This window comes from Stigmatopora nigra, chromosome 19 (assembly GCF_051989575.1).
Source record: "Stigmatopora nigra isolate UIUO_SnigA chromosome 19, RoL_Snig_1.1, whole genome shotgun sequence".
NCBI classification, from domain to species: domain Eukaryota; kingdom Metazoa; phylum Chordata; class Actinopteri; order Syngnathiformes; family Syngnathidae; genus Stigmatopora; species Stigmatopora nigra.
The window spans coordinates 2,764,121-2,781,969 of record NC_135526.1 but is presented as its reverse complement, the minus strand read 5'-3'; the positions used below and the strand labels follow the sequence as shown (position 1 = coordinate 2,781,969).

Genomic DNA, 17,849 nt, shown 5'->3' with positions numbered 1-17,849 from the left:
GTCTTACCGTTGACGCCAACAGAGTGGTAAGTAATGCACATTAGATCGTATGATTTACAGCTTTTTTTGTGATGCGACGGAGCCAAAATCACACATTCTAAGTCATTAAGTTCATTTCAACGTTTTATTAAAAAAATACAGTCGGATCTAACAGACTGTGTAGTGTTGCCTTGCCTTTTGCCTGAAATCGGATAAAGGCAGGTATGCGTTAACCTTTCGCTTTGTATATGGACTGCGTTATTAATGTTGTATTATTTTATACAGCAACCTTTTTTTTTTTGAAAATGATTCTGCTAGTGACTATGTTGGTTAGAAAATTCTAGGAAAATATTATCCAATAAAATCGAAATTCATCCAATAAAACTGCACTTTTTCCATCCATCCACAGACATATTAAAAACTGCGTTGCCATGAACACGGAACATTTGCAGCCTTATGAGAGCGTCCATGTGAGTTCTTGTGTAGCAGTTATCATCCAGATGTCATACAAACTCATGTAACTGTCTTTTTTTTCTCCAGGGTGACATTAACTTAAGTGAAAAAGTGGATCAAAAGCACCATGTGACCTTGGAGTCCTTGAACAAAGAGATCCAAGAAATCCGTACCAATACATCAGTAAGAAATGCAGATTTGGTGTATCTGGCACATCTCTAATTAAACACTCTCCACTACTCCCTGTTAAGGTCACCCACAAAGAGTTGATCATGTTCCAGCAGAAGCTTAAGGAAGAGGTCAAGAATGATCAAAAAGAGAAGGCGGCCAACCAGGAGGAGTGGAAGGCCCTCAAAAGGGAAACGGAAAAAATAGTAGCGGAAAATGTGAGGTATGGAAATCCAATAGAGCCTAAAATTGAATTTTTTTTAATAAACTTCAGGTTTTATTCGATTTTACGCAGTCTCGCCAAAAGAATAAAAGAAGGAAATGACTGCTATAATGCCAAGTTAAGGGAATTTTTGGAGCTCAGGTACATTTTACTTTTCAAATAGGTTAGACCTCTTGTTGTCGTCAATGACTGGATACATATAATTTGATATAATTCCATTTTCAAGCAACCATTCAGCAGCTGAGAAGATGAGTCTCGAGGATGAAATCAAACGCTACAACAACTCCGTGGCTGTGGCGACGAGAAGATCCCATGCCGCCCAAGTAAGCTTTTCATAAAAATATTTTGTGGCTCATCTTCTTTTTATTTTGGAGAAATAAATTTTTAAGTGAAAAAACAAAACTCCCTCATTTTCTTCCACAGTTGTCTGTGTTGAAAACCAGTCTGGATCAGCGTCTTTACACCCTCAACACTCAACTGGAAGATGCCACCATTTTCCTGACGAAGTTGGATGAAAATCTGCAGCGGTAAGGAAGTGTTTTTAACCCTTTTTTTTAACAATTTCAACTTATGGACACTTTCAACTTATGGACATTTTCAACTTATGAACACTTTCAACGTATGGACACTTTCAACTTATGAACACTTTCAACGTATGAACACTTTCAACTTATGAACACTTTCAACTTATGAACACTTTCAACTTATGAACACTTTCAACTTATGAACACTTTCAACTTATGAACACTTTCAACTTATGAACACTTTCAACTTATGAACACTTTCAACTTATGAACACTTTCAACTTATGAACACTTTCAACTTATGAACACTTTCAACTTATGAACACTTTCAACTTATGAACACTTTCAACTTATGAACACTTTCAGCTTATGATCACTTTCAATTTATGAACACTTTCAACTTATGAACAAGCGCTCGGAACCTAACTCGTTCATAAGTAAGGGAGCGTCTGTAGTGTCAAAATGATGAACGATGAGTGCAGCTGGAAAGATTTTAGGTGATGCTGTTCTATATTTCTTTTCAGATTTCCTCAACTGAAAGCGTACAGACAAAACGCCTGTGCAAAAGTACAAGAAGTGGAGCAGAAAATTGCCGCCACCAAGGTACATAGGTTGACATAATTGCCAGACTGACTTTGATACAATGGCTCATAGACGTCATTTTCTCCACAGGCCTCATATGAGGAGGAGCTGATGCAAGTCAGAAATGGCAAAAGTGTCACGGAATTGCTTAGAGTCAACCAGATCGACGCAGAGGTCTCTCCGGTGAGAAGTCGAGGTAGAAAATTGTTTACTGTTGGACACTTTCCTGACCTTGGCATCAAACCTCGCAGTTGTTTTCAGGAATAGCATCACTTCGCATTGGGCCCTGGATGCAGGCCGCGTCGGAGCTAGAAACTCGGAAACCGGCCTCAAATAGCGTGTTTGAGGAGGCAGAAAAACAACTGGGTACCATGTTTCCCAACTACAATAGGTGAATACCAAATGTTTTTTTTACTAGGTACAAATACTTTTTTTTAAATGTCAACGAACAAAAAAAAGTTTTTTCACATATTTTCATTTTAAAAGAGTAAACAAAGAACAATTTAAATCCACTGGTAAATGTTTTGAGCCTATGTGTCCTTTAAATAAAAAAATGTATGACAAAAAAAGGAAAATATTTGCTATTAGCTTTTTTTTAGTGCCGTTAAAGATACTAAACATCCAATCAAGTTACTCTTTGTATCCTTCTGCTATTAAAAAAAAAGAAATTAAAAATCCTCAGGTTTTGTTAATAGTTTCAAAATAATAAACAATGCTGAAAATTTGACACCCAATACTCGTCACTTAAAAAAAACTGCTAACTGTAAAATGATGTTTCTGAAACATTTTGGCCTTTTTCTTCCCTCTAGGTCTGACTTTAAAAAGTTTTTCAATGAATCGAGCTGGTCGAATGGCAGCAGTGTGAACTTGCAAGAAGTGGTCAACATTGTGAGCCAGAAAATTTTGGACAGTCAGGTAGACCGTTTCAAATGGTCTTAAGTCGTCTTCACTACTTACGTTGGACCGCTTTTCTCTCAGGGGGCTACTGCGATGGCAACCCCGGGCTTAGACCTGCCTCCTGTCTACTGGAAGACAGGATACCAAAAACCAGCCCAACCCAGAGAAGTAAGGGCAATAAAAAAATCAATTGAGAATACCTGGTTTGTCAAAATGAGTTTCTCAAAGGTACTTATTAATAATTGCAGTTAAACTTGGACGACTCTTGTGTCATCTGTTTTGAGGAAATTAGACAAGATGACCACTGTGTTCTTGAGTGTGGACACACGTTTCATAACCAGGTGAGATGCCGATCTTCCCACTTCAAGCTCAGCAACTTGACTCAAAACGTCTTTGTGTCTAGTGCATCGAGCAATGGCTGACGAAGAACAGCACGTGTCCCAACTGCCGCAAGCTTGCCTTGTCGCCTAACGACTTCCCCGTGCTGCGCAATTGCAGGCGCAAAGCCCCTTGACTCACCATCTCAACTTGTTCTTTTTAATTGTTCCTTTGCGTTTAGGTGGTTTTTAAAAACAAACAAACAAATATCTGATTGCTTTTTTATTTGTCACACAAAGTACAAATTTCCTCAGTTTCTCTCATGATCATTTTCCATTTTCTTTTTAAATCGGGCAAAAAAAATATATATATATATATACGTACATACACATACGTATATGCACATACATATATATACACATACAAATACATACATATATACAAACACATATATACATATAGTACATACATATACATACATACATATACATACATACATATACATACATACATATACATACATATACATACATATACATACATATACACACATATACACACATACAAACATACATACACATACATACACACATACACACATACATACACACATACACACATACATACATATACATACATATACATACCTATACATACATATACATACATATATACACATACATACATATACATACACACACATACACATGTACATATATAAATATATTAATCATATAATTATACATAATAATATATGAATACATATGTATATAAATGGTCAATACTTCTATCATTTGAGTGTCAGAGCACAATATACAAATAGCCCCTCAGTTTAAAGTGCATCAGTGCTCCAATGAAGAGTCATTCAAATGAAACAATTGATTTCTTTACTCAGTTTTTTTTGGGTCACGGTTCTTTTCCAAGTTGGTTTGTGTGTAAAGAACTTTTTTTTTTTGTCAATCAAAATGATTGTAAGCAAAAGCATTCTGAAATGTCTTGAACATGACTTACTTTCCTTATTCCTTGATTTTATACATTAGAAAATGCAGTAGTACGATACCAAAACATGCAGTGCATAAGGGCATATTGTTGGCTACAAAACACTACTTGTTCCCTCTCTAAGCTACAAGCCTACAAGAAAATAAATATTAAGAATACGCTAAAATATTCAAGTTGTATTGTAAAAAGCCACGATACATGTACGCATAGTGGTACCTTTTCTTTTCTAAATGGAAGCCTTTATAGGGCAAGTGGTCAATTTTGGTCATAAAGAAAAAGCTTAACTCCGTAAAGCAATTGAAAGAGCTAAGATGCCACCCCTCACAGTATTACTCTGTTTAATTGAGGTAATAATTCCCATCGCTCCTCTTTCTTTGTATTATTGTAATATATACACATGATATATACATGATATATATCTTCCAAGTGGAGACACATCTAAACCAAAAATTGACCAAGCAACTTCTCATAACTGCAAAAAGTCACAGTCCGGGTTTCCTGGTGAATAAAAAGTATCACTACGCGCCAATGTATACATGCATGATAAAAATATCTACACTCTATACACAGGCACAGTTGAGCAGTCATGTTATGGAACGCCTCCTGGAAGAAGGAACGTAGGTCACGTGGAGCGAAAGCACAGCTTGGCCACGGACGAGAAGAAGCCCTTGCCGCCTTTGGCTCGCTCCCTGCGGACGGCCAGCTGGCTTTGGAGGAGCGTGAAGAGGGCGTCGTCGAAAGAAGCCTCGTCCTCCGTCACCGCCTCCATTAGTTTACTCGGCGAGCCAAAGTAGGCTAGCATCTTCTTGACCACGGGCCCAATCACCTCCTCCAGGTTCGCCATGGTGTCGATGTCGCGGATGTAGCAGGCGCTGATTTCCTCCACTGCTCTGCACGACAGATGCTCCACCACCAGCATCAGGTTGTCCGTCTTCAGGGACTGTTTGCACTTCCTGGGCAGGCGCTGGCCCAGTTGTGTGGTGAGTGTGTACGCCAGGAGGCGTGTCATCTTCAGGTTGAAGGACGCCGTACGTTCCCACCTGCACGACGTGTCAGTGGACGGCTCCGAGACCTCCGTGAGCGGCGAGCGCTGGGAGGTCGATTGCGTTTGACGTGAGCCAGAAGCCCGGGAGAAGGTCTTCTGTGTGCCTTCTTCGTCTTTCAGAGGCGTCACTCGTCGGCTCTTGGGGGTGTTCTGGTCTTCGCCCGTGTTGAGGGCCGTGACCACCAGCTGGTTGATCTCGCTGACGGCGCCGGACACCTCGTCGGCGTACGTCTCCTCGCCTTGCGGCTCGGTCTCGATCCAGAGGAGCAGCTGTTGAAGGAAACGCCAAGCCGCGTCCTCGGTCATGGCGTACAAGACCTCGGGGGAGAACTTCTGCCCGCCGTCCCAGTGCTTTTTGCCCCGCCGGCCCCAGAGGACCGAGTCCATGAAGGGTGTGTTGGAACGGCTGGAGGGCACCTCGTAGACTTCGCTTTGACTAGACATGATGTACTCGTACAGGCGGGCGGAGAGATCTTGGGAGAAGGTGCGCAGCTTCTCGTCGATATAGCGCTTGACCTTGGCTTCGCGGGCTTCCGGCTCCATCTGGTTAAGGTCGTCGAACATCTTAGCCACATTGTCCTGGATGGCTTCGAACTCAAAGACGGGATTCTGTGAAGGCCTGACATGTAGCGTGCTGGACCTGAAGATGCCCCCTTTGGAGTCCCTGGGTGACTTTGGCTGATCCAGCCTGAGGAACACCAGACATGCATCTTGGTTCTTGAAGGCCCGTTTGAGTCCTCCCAGCATTCGTGCAAACTGCATGCGTGCAAATTTGAAGAAGCGAAATCGCCGTAGTTTGACTTCGCCGTCCAGACTGGCTTTCTCCTGCGACTTGAAGAAATTCTTGACTTTGTTACAGATCAGCTTTAGATTGAGGTTGAAGCGAGTCAGGCGACTTTCCACGCGATCGCCCGAGCCGCGGAAGGGCTCCTGGATGATGCTTTTGGTGATGTCGATGGCCGCCACCAGAGCTTTCTCTTTAGCCGATTGTTCGCTCACGTCCAAGGAGCTCTCGATTTCGCTGGCTTTGGTGCTTCTGCTGGCTTTGGACACATCCGTCGTGCTTTCCCTCTCGCTGGATTTGGCCCTCTTGCTGGCGTTGGACCACTTCAACAGGATCCCCCTCACGGCGTCGGTCATGTCGCAGGCCTTCATGCCGGAGCGACCGCAGAGCACCACGCAGGGCGTCCGCGCCTTGGCGAACACGTGCCTCAAGTACTCTACGGCCTGACGGAAGATGGAGGCCAGGTTGCCCACGCTGGACATGGTGCCTCGGATGAAGAGGATGGGGTCCTTGGGCCACTCGGTGGTATTCTTTGCCACCGACAGGGCCGACGTCACCCGGTGCTTCACCTCGGACTCCACCAGTGTGGTGAGTTCCGTGGCGCCCTCGTACTTTTGAGGCGGGAGGTCCAGGGCGGCGGCGAAGGTCTCGGTGACGCACTCGCTCAGCTTCGGACTGCATCGGTCGATGGCGTTACTTACCTGCCGAGTGGAATTTATTAGTGCTGTTTTTTTCTATTTGCTCTTTCTGCTTTTTTTATACTTTTACAATTTTACCATGGAGTGTGTGCAAAAACAAACCGGCGAAGGTACTTCTAAGTTTAGGACTCTTCAGTGAAAAGCAACAAAACTGGTACGTTTTCAGTCATCTATTTTTTTCTTTTTTTTTTTGTTAGTTGATGTTAGTTAGCTTTATCAAGTATTTTGATACTTGATGTTGAGCCAAAGTGGCTCGAAAACAACAAGATACAAAATTTTGTCTATGTTTATCTTTTATGTAGAGTAACTGCCAGTTAAAACATATTGATCCAGATTCACGACCATTTTTTTGCGTTTTTAAATTGGAGAATCGTAAAATACTTACATACACACATATACGTATATACATTTAAAAATATATAATAATCATATGTATATTAAAAATAAGAATTGTTATTATTGTCCACTTGCGCACCTGAGCCTGAGATGATTGTCCGCACAGATGCTCGGTGATGGCAGGCTGGAGCTGACGCACCACCTCGGAAGAAATTCTCTGGATCACATCGGTGATGGTGTCAGCCAGGACGGCTTTGGTCTCCGAATCAGGGGTCCCGTACACAAGCAGAGCCCACTGGGACGAGGAGACAAGATTGAATCGGGACTTGACCAACTCTAGGATGGCGTCCACTTTGATTAAACGGTCCGTCTCCATCTCGGGGTCGCTTCGGTGGGCAGAACAGGCGACGTCACGAGTTCGGGTTCACTACATTTAGGCTGCGCAGAACTATCAATAGAATGTCGCGCATTCATGAGTGGTTCTGTCAAATTTCATCCACCCGGTGAAGCTTGATCTTTGTACAAAAGGTGACATCACCGGCGAACTTTAGACGTCTTGCTGTGGTGGGCCATGACCAGCCGTGACATCACTTCATTTACGATTTGACTTACTGTGTTGTGGTGCCCTTGTCTTTCCTCAACTACTGAGTTAGGAGAAATATGTCAGCGCTCTTTTGAGTTTTTCCCCCACTACGTCACACGTTTTCAATAATGGGAGCCAAGTGTTCTTTTTATATATTTTGTTTTTCTTGTTTGTTTCGCCAAACTTAACAGCGTGTGTTCTCCCTAAAGACCTCCTTTGCCATGTTTACTTATTGGAAAATAATCAATAAGAAAAAAGTCAAGTTTTAATCATGAAACAGATGAATTACACATTTTTCCATAATGAATATTGCCATATAAAATGGAAAAGTTGCTTTTGAACCCTTTCAATTCATTTTAAAGCCAAAATCAATTGGATTTTTGGCACTGTGAAAAGCATGTAATAAGTGACATAAAAACAGACAAACAAAAGTTTTGAGTAGTGTTTTTGTTTATTCATTTTTATTTGATATTTGTACGTGTGTGCCTTTTTTTCTAAAAAAGAATAGAACTTAATTGTTTTGATATTTTATAGGATGCAAAATGTATCATAATGAATTATAACACATGTGGTGATAAAGTTATGACTCAAAAGGTCTCACTCTATGGTATAATTATTCTGTATTACAAAATGCATTATAGTACAGTACCCATTTTAAGTAAAATTGTTTTGGCCAATATGGTAAAATTAAACATTTATACGCTTAGATGCGAATATGTGGACTTTTACATCGAAAATCCTATACAGGAAAATGTCTAGTTTCCGCTGGCAACCAGGAAGTAATTGATTACTTCATTTTATTCAGCATGTAAACATTTTCAAACGTTTGGCGTGTGATGACCGGAGATGAGCGTCACTTTGGACATACGACTCAAAAGAGCCAACAAAGTTTATCATGAGGGGGTAAGTTCGTTGAAAATCAACTAATGCTAAAAAACGAAGCTAACGTCTGTATTGACAGAGGAAGCGTCATCCCATTTGTCTCATGATTTAGGCACGATAAGATGTTATTAACAATCAAAAAGCATTGTTGCATAGTTCACAAACGACGACGTAGCATCCGAATACTGAGAAATAAGAAACAAAACATTTGGTCTTTTGTCGAATCAAATATTTTCAAAATGACTACTGCACAAAAATAAATCTTGTTAATGTTGTCTTTTTTTGTGAAAACGCATGTGTTGCTATATTACTAGCTGATTGAAAAAAAATGTAAATAAAGCCATTCCCTGCCATTGACAACTATAGACGTTCTTTCGCTGCCACTCTCATCCTTCAAATGGATTGGGCGTTTACTTGTGATAAATTCATTAGGCGGGGGTACCGCCCTTCTTTTCGCAATTTAAAGCAATAACAAATAGACTCAAACAAAAAGGGTGAATAAACCCATATACCCGATATCGGAAAACAGACTAGATAGGTACCCTTGGGGAACGGAGTTGCCCTTATAGCTTTAAATACGTCTTTACCTTTTTTTTCATTTTGGGGTGTATTTTGAACAATCTCTAGGAGTCTGTGGCCGGTGTCATCGTGCTGGCATGCAGGGAGCCCATGCAGCACCACGGCATCTCCCTGAGCATGGAAGGCCTGGTCAACCTGCAACTGAGCTCCAAGAGCGTAGGTGTCTTTGAGGCCTTCTACAACTCAGTCAAGGTAAAGAAATATATGACGACATTGTCCGTTTGTCATTGTAAAGAAAGTGTTTAACTTGTGAAGCTTCTCTTCCGCAGCCCATAACATTGCTCGGCAGTAGCATCGAGGTGGCCAAGGCTGGAAAGATCCCAGGAGGCAAGACTGAGGTTCCATTCGAGTTCCCCCTTAACGCCAAAGCCAATAAAACTCTGTATGAGACCTACCACGGCGTCTTTGTTAACATTCAGGTATGCACATATTAGCTTAAGTATTTCGCTGCCGTTGACGTCTATTGCCAACAACGGCAGTGAATGAGTTAATAATGTAATGCAATAAAATATCATTCATACCTTGTTGCTTCCAAGTAGTACTCTCTCCGCTGTGACTTGAAGCGCTCCCTACTGGCCAAAGACCTCAGCAGGAACTGTGAGTTTATTGTGCACAGTCAGGTGAGTCAAACACACTAGATTACAATTTATATAAATTCTAAATTGCCCCTAGGTATGAGTGTGAGCATGAATGGTTGTCCGTCTCCTCGTGCCCTGTGATTGGCTGGCCACCAATTCCCTGTGTGTACTGTTTAGAATGAACCAATCATGTTCAAATGTGTCTTTAAATGTGAGTTGTAACATACCATTTGAATGAAGTGACTAAAACTAAATCAAATTTACATTTTGAGAAAGTGGACAAAATTGCACCTTCTTAATATGCACTTTTGTATAGTGTGACGTATCTCTCATTTATTAGCCACAGAAATCTCAGTTGGGCGCCACCCCAGTCAACTTCACCATCACGCCAGACACGCTTCAGAACATCCGTGAGGTGAACCAACCAAATCTTTGACTTGCTTCTTTGTTGCTGACAGTTCTACTCACAAAACACCCATTTTTCCATCCTCAGCGGACTTCTCTGCCCAAATTCCTCATCCGAGGCCACCTGGACAACACCACCTGCATCATAAGCCGGCCCCTGACCGGAGAACTGACGGTGGAGAGCTCCGACGTTCCCATCAAAAGCATCGACCTGCAGCTGGTTCGGGTGGAGACGTGCGGTGAGTCGTCCTTTTTGCCAGCTTCCCGAAATACACCTGACTCGAACGGCTCATTGGCAATGTCACAAAACGCAGGCTGCGCCGAAGGCTACGCCCGAGACCCCACCGAGATCCAGAACATCCAGATAGCCGAAGGCGACGTCTGCCGCGGGCTGCCTATTCCCATCTACATGGTTTTTCCCAGGCTCTTCACCTGCCCTACCCTGGAAACCACCAACTTTAAAGTGGGTCAGTAGATCCATCCCAGCTCACGTGCGCGACAACCTGAAGAACATTTGATTCAGATTATTGACAGTATAGGGCTTTTTAATAAAGAATTTTTTTGAAAAGTTTTGGATGTCCAGGCATAACACGGATAAAAGGAGAATTGGCAAATTCAATGGCAAAATAATTTATTTACAGATCACTCAATGCATTGCATTCATTTCGCACCATCATGACGCACTTTCTATAAACCAACTAGCATGGCACATGCTCCGCGTACTCCACTTTGAAAGTAAATTCCCCATAGAAATCATCTGTTCAAAAGTCAATCATTAACGTTTGAAGCATTCGCATTAAAAGACAGTGTAAAAATAAGTTCACTATGTGTAAATATTGTATTTATTACATTTCACATAGCTGGAATTTAAAAAGTAACCAACGTGTTCCCACTAAGTATGGGAGTATGAGAGAAAAAAAAAATCCATACCATTTTTCTGTCAGATCCATAATTCGAATCATGCACTTTGTAGTACATCGACATCTTGGAGTTTATGCAATGAGCTAAGCAATTTGTTACTTTCCCCGCAGAGTTTGAAATCAACATCGTCACGGTTCTCCACGACGACCACCTGATCACGGAGAACTTCCCGCTGAAGCTATGCAGGGTCTGAATGGAGAGGAGTTCTGTATGGATCAATAAATCAGTTGAAGAATCCAGGTTTGATTCATTTGGTTTTACAAAACAACAAGTCTTTTTAAAGTGCTCTTTCAGGTTTGAAGGAAGCATTGAGGTCACTTATAACGCAATCTATGTACATGGTAAAATGGTGAACTAGCACCTCCGGTGTAAGCCAAGTGCTTCTTCTCCATGTGGTGGTGTTAATAATTATGGGACAGCGGCTCCACCTGAGATGTTTCAGTTTGTCATAGTCGATCCATGTCAAGAAATACATGATCGATGCTTCCGACGGAATCAGCGACAGGGGTAGCAGCACATTATGGACGAAAGCATGCCCTTGGATGGCTTTCTGCGGGCGTTGAGTTGGATCAAAAGGTGTTTCAGCACCGCGTCGTCAAAGACATTGTCGGCGCCCGACACCGCCCCCACCAGTTGCTCCGGTGTTGGGAACTCGGCCAGGACGTTGGTCACCACGGGTAGGATCACCTCCTCCAGGTTGGCCAGCGTCTCGATGTTGTCAATGTTCCCCGGGCCGATCTGTCTCAGGGCCATGGATGACATCTGCTGGGTGGCCAGCATCAAGTCGTCCGGTTTCAGATTCTTCTTGCAATTTCTAGGCAGGCGTTGGCCCAACTGAGTGGTTAGCATGAAGGCTAGGACCTCGCTCAGGTCCTGCATGGACAGCGGTTCCCCTTCAGAAGAAGATTTGGACGTCCTGACGCAGCTCTCTTGGACACACGAAGAGCGGTTTAGGCTTTCGCTATTTAAGGTATCGTTAAAAGGGGTTTCCGTGTCGATGTCTTCGTCCATATCTTCGGCCGTGTTGAGGGCGGTGACCACCAGCTGGTTGATCTCGCCCACGGCGCCCGAGACCTCGTCGGCGTACACCTCCTCGCCTTGTGGCTCGGTCTCGATCCACAGCAACAGCTGCTGAAGGAATTTCCAGGCCGCGTCCTCGGTCATGGCGTACAAGACCTCGGGGGAGAACTTCTGCCCGCCGTCCCAGTTCTTTTTCCCGCGCCGTCCCCAGAGCACCGAGTCCACGAAAGGCGTGTTGGAGCGGCTGGAGGGCACCTCGTAGACTTCGCTTTGACTGGACATGATGTACTCGTACAGGCGAGAAGTGAGATCTTGGGAGAAGCTCTGCAGGTTCTCGTCCATGTAGCGCTGGATGACGGCCTTGCGAGATTCCGGATCCATCTTGCTGAGCTCTTCGAACAGCTTGGACACCATCTCTTGGATGGCCTCGAACTCGAACTTGGGGTTCTGCGACGGCCTGACGTGTAACGTGCTGCTCCTGAAGGTTCCTTTGGAGTCCCCCCTCGGGGACTTGGGTTTATCTGATCGCAGGGAAACCAGACAGCCTTCTTGGTTCTTGAAGGCGCGCTTGAGTCCGCCCAACATTCGGCCAAACTGCATACGCGCAAAGCGGAAGAAGTGGAATCGCCGGCGTTTGACGTCGCCGTCCGGGCTGATTTTCTCCTGGGTCTTGAAGAAATTCTTGACCTTGTTGGAGATGAGCTTCAGGTTGAGGTTGAAGCGGGTCAGCCGGCTTTCCACGCGACCGCCGGAGCTGCTGAGGGGCTTCTGGATGATGCTTCTGGTGATGTCCAGGGCGGCCGATTTAGCACTCTCCACCGCCTGGGAGTCAGAGTACCTGCTCACTCTCTGCTCCGAGCCCTCCTCGTCGGAACTGTTCTCCACTTTCTCCACGTTGATGATTTTATCGCGTCTCCTGTGGCACTTGCTCAGGCGAGACCACTTCAAGAGGATTCCGCTCACAGCGTCCGTCATGTCGGTGGCTTTCATGGCCGAGCGGCCGCAAAGCACCACGCAGGGCGTGCGGGCCCGGGCGAACACCTGCCTCAAGTACTCCACCGCCTTACGGAAGATGGAGGACAGGTTGCCCACGCTGGACATGGTACCGCGGATGAAGAGGGTGGGGTCCGACGGCCACTCGGAGGCGTTGCGGGCCACGGACAAGGCCGAGGTCACGCGGTTCTTCACCTCAGACTCTACTAGCGTAGTCAGTTCCCCGGAGCCCTCGTACTTTTGCGGTGGGAGGTCCAGGGCGGCGGCGAAGGTTTCGGTCAGGCATCCGCTCAGCTTGGGACTGCACCGGTCGATGGCCATACTCATCTGCGGCCCACAAAAGGAATTGGGATGATGTTATTTTGGGGGGCGGGGCTCAAGGAAAAAAATGATGAAGGACTTCATTAAGAATTCTGACCTGCGATTGCGAGTATTGTCCACGCAGGTGGTCGCTGATGGCGGGCAACAGGTGCCTGACCACGTCGGAGGAGATCCTCTGGATCACATCGCTGATGGTGTCTGCGATGATGGCCTTGGTCTCCGAGTCGGGGGTTCCCGCCACCAGCAGAGCCCACTGGGCTGCGGAGATCTGCTCGAAGCTGGATTTCACCAGCTCCAGAATCACTTCTTTCGGGAAATAGTCGACCTCCATCTCGGGGGTGGCTGCGAAGCGATGTCACAGGTTCAACGACGTCATCGGTTTGATGACGCCCCCGGACGACGGCTCGCTGAAAAGTCGAATCCTCGGTAGAAATGTCAGTTTCTGGGAAGACCTGAGTTCTGTTGACTCAAATTTTCCTCATTTACACTGTTATTTTTTTCCAGTCTAAAGAGGATTCTAAACAGGAGAAAACAAACCATCATATCAAAACCAAGCCTATTTATCCTCATGACAACTTGATAAAAAAAATGTATTTTAATTTTGGGGAGAAAAAGTTCAACAATGATCTTCTGTAGCATATTCACTGTACAGGTTAAAAAAAATAGTGTAATATATGACAGAATTACTTTAAAGAAATCATTTATTTTAAGCATTTAACACACTCTGAAAGTAATTTTAGCACTTAATTCCTGCAAAAGTGCATCATTTGGATTGAGTTTATTAAATTGTGCACTTGTAATGTCAGTAGGACTCACCTGTGTTGCAAATAAACACAGCAGGAGCTCTTTACAGCATAGCAGAAATTGAAATAGATAAAAAAAAATGCAATTGTGTTCGTCTTTTCCAGAGGCTGAGTGACAAGAGGACTACAACACAGGAGCAGAAGTGGCGCACTCCAATTCACAGTGTGACGTCACGGCGACTCACGGGTGACCACAGACGGACGTCGCGTGATCGCCAATGACGGCATCTTTTGTACAAAGATTAAGGTCGACGCCTCAACTGTGACTGTCAATTTAGTCGGCCCTGGCCTGTGACGTCACTCCCAGTACTCGAAGCGACATGCTGGGAAGTCAACAGGTACGTGTTGAGTTTTGCCTAAGTGTAGTTCCCCCAACGTCCTGAAAGTGTCACTAGAACGTACTTCACTTCACTATATATTTAAGCTTGTTTTTCAATGCAATTTTGACATTTAACCACTACAAAATGCATATATTCCTTTTTACCCTCACATAATGCAGTTTTCTTTCAAATTAATATTTTCCTCGTACATTAGAAAAGACAATCAAACGCAAATGGACTTTTTGTGTTTATATTTATATATAGATATATAGTAGTGGGTAAAAAGGTTTACAGAAAATAGTTGCAAATGTTGTCACAACAGGAGATTACACAACAACAAATTGGAAATGTAGGACGACACTTTTACCCTAGTCATTTCAAAATTTTCCATAATGGTGGGGGGTGCTTGAGTTTATTATGGGCAACCATACAAGCTCTCAATACCTAGGGTCAATTTATAATATATATACGCAAAGAATGGCTAAACAAAATTACTCCAAATAATTTTGGTCCAGCGACCAGTAATTGATCATTTTTCAGCATAAAACCAATCTACTTACATTGTAAAAGCTCAACTGAAAATATATTTATGGACATGGATTACAATATTTTTCTACCAATTATTTAATGCCGACCCCGGGAGAAGACCCACACAAGCCCAGGGAGAACATGCAAAGTTTTGGTCCTGGGATCAAACCCTCAATCTCAGAACAGTGTCACCAACAAGCTAACCATTTGTATTGGGCTACCCATAGTCATTTAATGTCACATATTTTTTTAGTTTTGGCCCCTCAAAAGTGACCATGGACTTTATGAGCATCTGCTAAACACGTATTCATAATCTGACTAATACGTAATTTATTTTTGCTTTTTTTTGTCTTTGTTTAATAGGCCAAGATGTCGAAACATCTCCCATTCCAGTTATTCTTTCTTGTAGTCCTCCTCCAGCTTCAACTTCTCGGCATTGTTCAAGAAGCCGTCGTCGTTGCTGACCCGCCGCACCTTGTCGAAAAAGTTAAAGTCGGCCACGTAGCGGCCACCTTCCGTGCCGTAGATCACCGGCTTGAACTCGTAGCCCCACAGGATCTCGGCGGGAACGTAAGACGTCCTACTCTGACACGTGGCCGCCGTGGACTCCATGGTGCCGTTGAGCGTCACCAGTAGCTCCATCTCACGACTGGCCAAATTTTCTGCCGTCAGGCCGGCCAATGGGCTGCGCTCGTCCAGGACATGGTAGAAGGTGAGCGGCAGAATGAGGAAGGGGCACTCGCTGCTGGAGTCCATGAAAAAGTCCACCGAGGTCTGGTGGACTTGCGTTTTTTCACCTTCCCGGGTGACGTTGGCGTGAAGAAGCTTGCCGCTGAGTTGGCACTGGATTAGAAGACTCTTCCGCATGTTGGCTACCCGAACCACCAGGCAGAGTTGACCCCGGCGGCGGTAGACCACCGCGCACCGGCTGAACTTGATGGTCTCGGCTCGCTTCTTGGGCCGCGCCAATTTGGCCAGGAAGGCCCCCGTGACGAAGATCTCGGCCAGGCCGGTGATGACCAGCTGAGCCACCAGAGTGAAAATGGCCAAAGGGCAATCCTCGGTGATGTAGCGGAAGCCGTAGCCGATGGTGGTCTGCGACTCCAGCGAGAATAGGAAAGCCCCCGTGAAGGTTTTGACGTTCTCCAGGCACGGCGTGTGGTTGGAACTGAGGTTGGCCTCGAAGTCGCCGTTGCCCATGCCGATGAGGTAGAAGAGCACCCCGAAGATGAACCACGTCATGATGAAGGTGGAGGCAAACAGGGTGATCTTGTAGCGCCACTTGATGTCCACTACCGTGGTCCAGATGTCGTGCAGGTACATCTTGACCATGCCTTCCACGTTGTTTATGCGCACGTTGTTGCGGCCGTCTTTGGAGACGATTCGACGACGGAATTCCGCCTTTCCAACCGCCATTGCGCTTTGTCTTTTAGATGCAGTTTCTTCACAACAACTGAGAAAGAAAACACAGTGATGGGAAGGATTTAACCAATTTGGCTCATCAGCTGTTACGTAAGTTGCCCTTTACTCTCCCAATTTTTATTCTTTTGTGACTATTTTATAAAGCTAGTGAGTCGGCAATGTTAGTAATCGATGGCCATCTAAAAGTATTAGACTTCTTCTGTAGTAAACTTGAGTTGTGAGTTTTTTTCCCCTTCAAAAATACACTTGACTCAAGAAATCTTGACAATTTTTGCAAACTTTCTTCCTAACAAATTATTTATATTATATACAGAATTTATATATATATATATAGTAAAGTATGCTGCTAATTTTATACATCTCTGACATTTGGACATGGATTTAACATGGATAATTATACACTGTAAATAATTAGCGATAAGCTACCGTAGAGTTTGACCAGGGGAAATAGTAGTCAATTAGTTCCAGCTATAATGCCACAAAAGTTAAAAATTAAACTGAAAAGATATAAACACTTGAAAAAAATATCTTATCAAAATTCAAGAGCAGTTTAGTTTAACCTTATTTTCATGTTGGTTACAATAACGGGGTGGTTTTTAATCATTTTTCTCATTTTTAGCACATTTAAGTGCTCATTTTTTGCCTTCATAATTCCATTTTTTTTCCATTTCCATTATTTTTTCTCTATACCTAGTTGAAATGTAACTAGTCGCATAAACCGTTGAGATCTTTTTTTTTTTTTAAAGTTGCGATCTCGCTCACCTTTTGATCATGTCCGGAGGTTCTCCTGGTAGAATGACGTTCACCTGTCAACATCTTCTCTAGAGTCGTCCTCGGAATTTTTTTCTCCACCTTTTGTCCCGCCTTAACAGGTGAACTTTGGCACACTGTGGATGAAAATAATTCCCCCCAGCTTTGACTTATCCACCTAAAAGGAAAGGGAAAAAAAAACCCTCTAGCTGTTTTGTTTTCTGCTTGTTGTTGCTTTCAACACTCGCCCAGATTTACACCAATGGAACTCAAAAGGTCATTTAGGATATAGTCTTGCTATTATAATCCCACTTTTAGTGCTGCACATTTTTTTTAAAGGCAAAATGCACTTATTCATGTCTTACATTTTTCAATGTATTAACATGTTTATAGTTATTTTAAAAACTTTATTTTATTTAGTTTGATGTGTTTTGTATTGCACATCCTTGTTAAATTACTGTTTTTAGTCATTTCCTATCCTATCTATTCCCTTAAAATTATATATGGGTCTTCTTATGGGATGTATTTAATAAAACTATAGAAAGAAAAAGATAAACATAATCCATGCATGAAAAAGTTTATAAAGGGGAAAAAAAACGGGACCCACTTGCTGGCAACAAGTACAACTCAAGTGGAAAAAGCCACTTGATTTCTAGGCAATTGTGCTTCTCTTGTCCCACTTGATGACCTTGAAAGGTCTTCCAGCTTTGTTATTAACCACGTTGTTATTATTAGTCA

The 17,849-nt window shown here is 43.6% G+C and overlaps 5 protein-coding genes across 5 annotated transcripts; 2 read left to right on the top strand and 3 right to left on the bottom strand.

The window, feature by feature from the left end:
- The first annotated feature begins 511 nt into the window (after nt 1-511).
- On the top strand, nt 512-4,163 carry ttc3 (tetratricopeptide repeat domain 3). Its single transcript, XM_077741349.1, has 12 exons — nt 512-615; nt 684-823; nt 896-964; nt 1,050-1,146; nt 1,247-1,350; nt 1,872-1,950; nt 2,020-2,112; nt 2,181-2,320; nt 2,739-2,844; nt 2,908-2,994; nt 3,075-3,167; nt 3,230-4,163. The coding sequence occupies exons 2-12, from the start codon at nt 705-707 to the stop codon at nt 3,338-3,340; spliced, it is 1,098 nt and encodes a 365-aa protein (XP_077597475.1). The 5' UTR covers nt 512-615; nt 684-704; the 3' UTR covers nt 3,341-4,163.
- On the bottom strand, nt 3,428-7,636 carry LOC144213090 (uncharacterized). The gene is made up of 2 exons (XM_077741348.1): nt 7,146-7,636; nt 3,428-6,673 (listed from the first exon to the last, which is right to left on the bottom strand). The coding sequence occupies exons 1-2, from the start codon at nt 7,380-7,382 to the stop codon at nt 4,766-4,768; spliced, it is 2,145 nt and encodes a 714-aa protein (XP_077597474.1). The 5' UTR covers nt 7,383-7,636; the 3' UTR covers nt 3,428-4,765.
- Nucleotides 7,637-8,333: 697 nt separating this feature from the next.
- On the top strand, nt 8,334-11,191 carry vps26c (VPS26 endosomal protein sorting factor C). Its single transcript, XM_077741026.1, has 8 exons — nt 8,334-8,492; nt 9,099-9,242; nt 9,320-9,469; nt 9,590-9,670; nt 9,969-10,043; nt 10,122-10,272; nt 10,348-10,500; nt 11,065-11,191. The coding sequence occupies exons 1-8, from the start codon at nt 8,436-8,438 to the stop codon at nt 11,145-11,147; spliced, it is 894 nt and encodes a 297-aa protein (XP_077597152.1). The 5' UTR covers nt 8,334-8,435; the 3' UTR covers nt 11,148-11,191.
- Nucleotides 10,648-14,609, bottom strand: LOC144212854 (uncharacterized). The gene is made up of 3 exons (XM_077741024.1): nt 14,105-14,609; nt 13,386-13,805; nt 10,648-13,294 (listed from the first exon to the last, which is right to left on the bottom strand). Exons 2-3 carry the CDS (start codon nt 13,617-13,619, stop codon nt 11,450-11,452), a joined length of 2,079 nt encoding a protein of 692 aa, XP_077597150.1. The 5' UTR covers nt 13,620-13,805; nt 14,105-14,609; the 3' UTR covers nt 10,648-11,449.
- A 93-nt stretch (nt 14,610-14,702) lies between these two features.
- On the bottom strand, nt 14,703-17,235 carry kcnj15 (potassium inwardly rectifying channel subfamily J member 15). The gene is made up of 2 exons (XM_077741025.1): nt 17,124-17,235; nt 14,703-16,392 (listed from the first exon to the last, which is right to left on the bottom strand). The coding sequence occupies exons 1-2, from the start codon at nt 17,132-17,134 to the stop codon at nt 15,333-15,335; spliced, it is 1,071 nt and encodes a 356-aa protein (XP_077597151.1). The 5' UTR covers nt 17,135-17,235; the 3' UTR covers nt 14,703-15,332.
- Between the last annotated feature and the right edge of the window lie 614 nt (nt 17,236-17,849).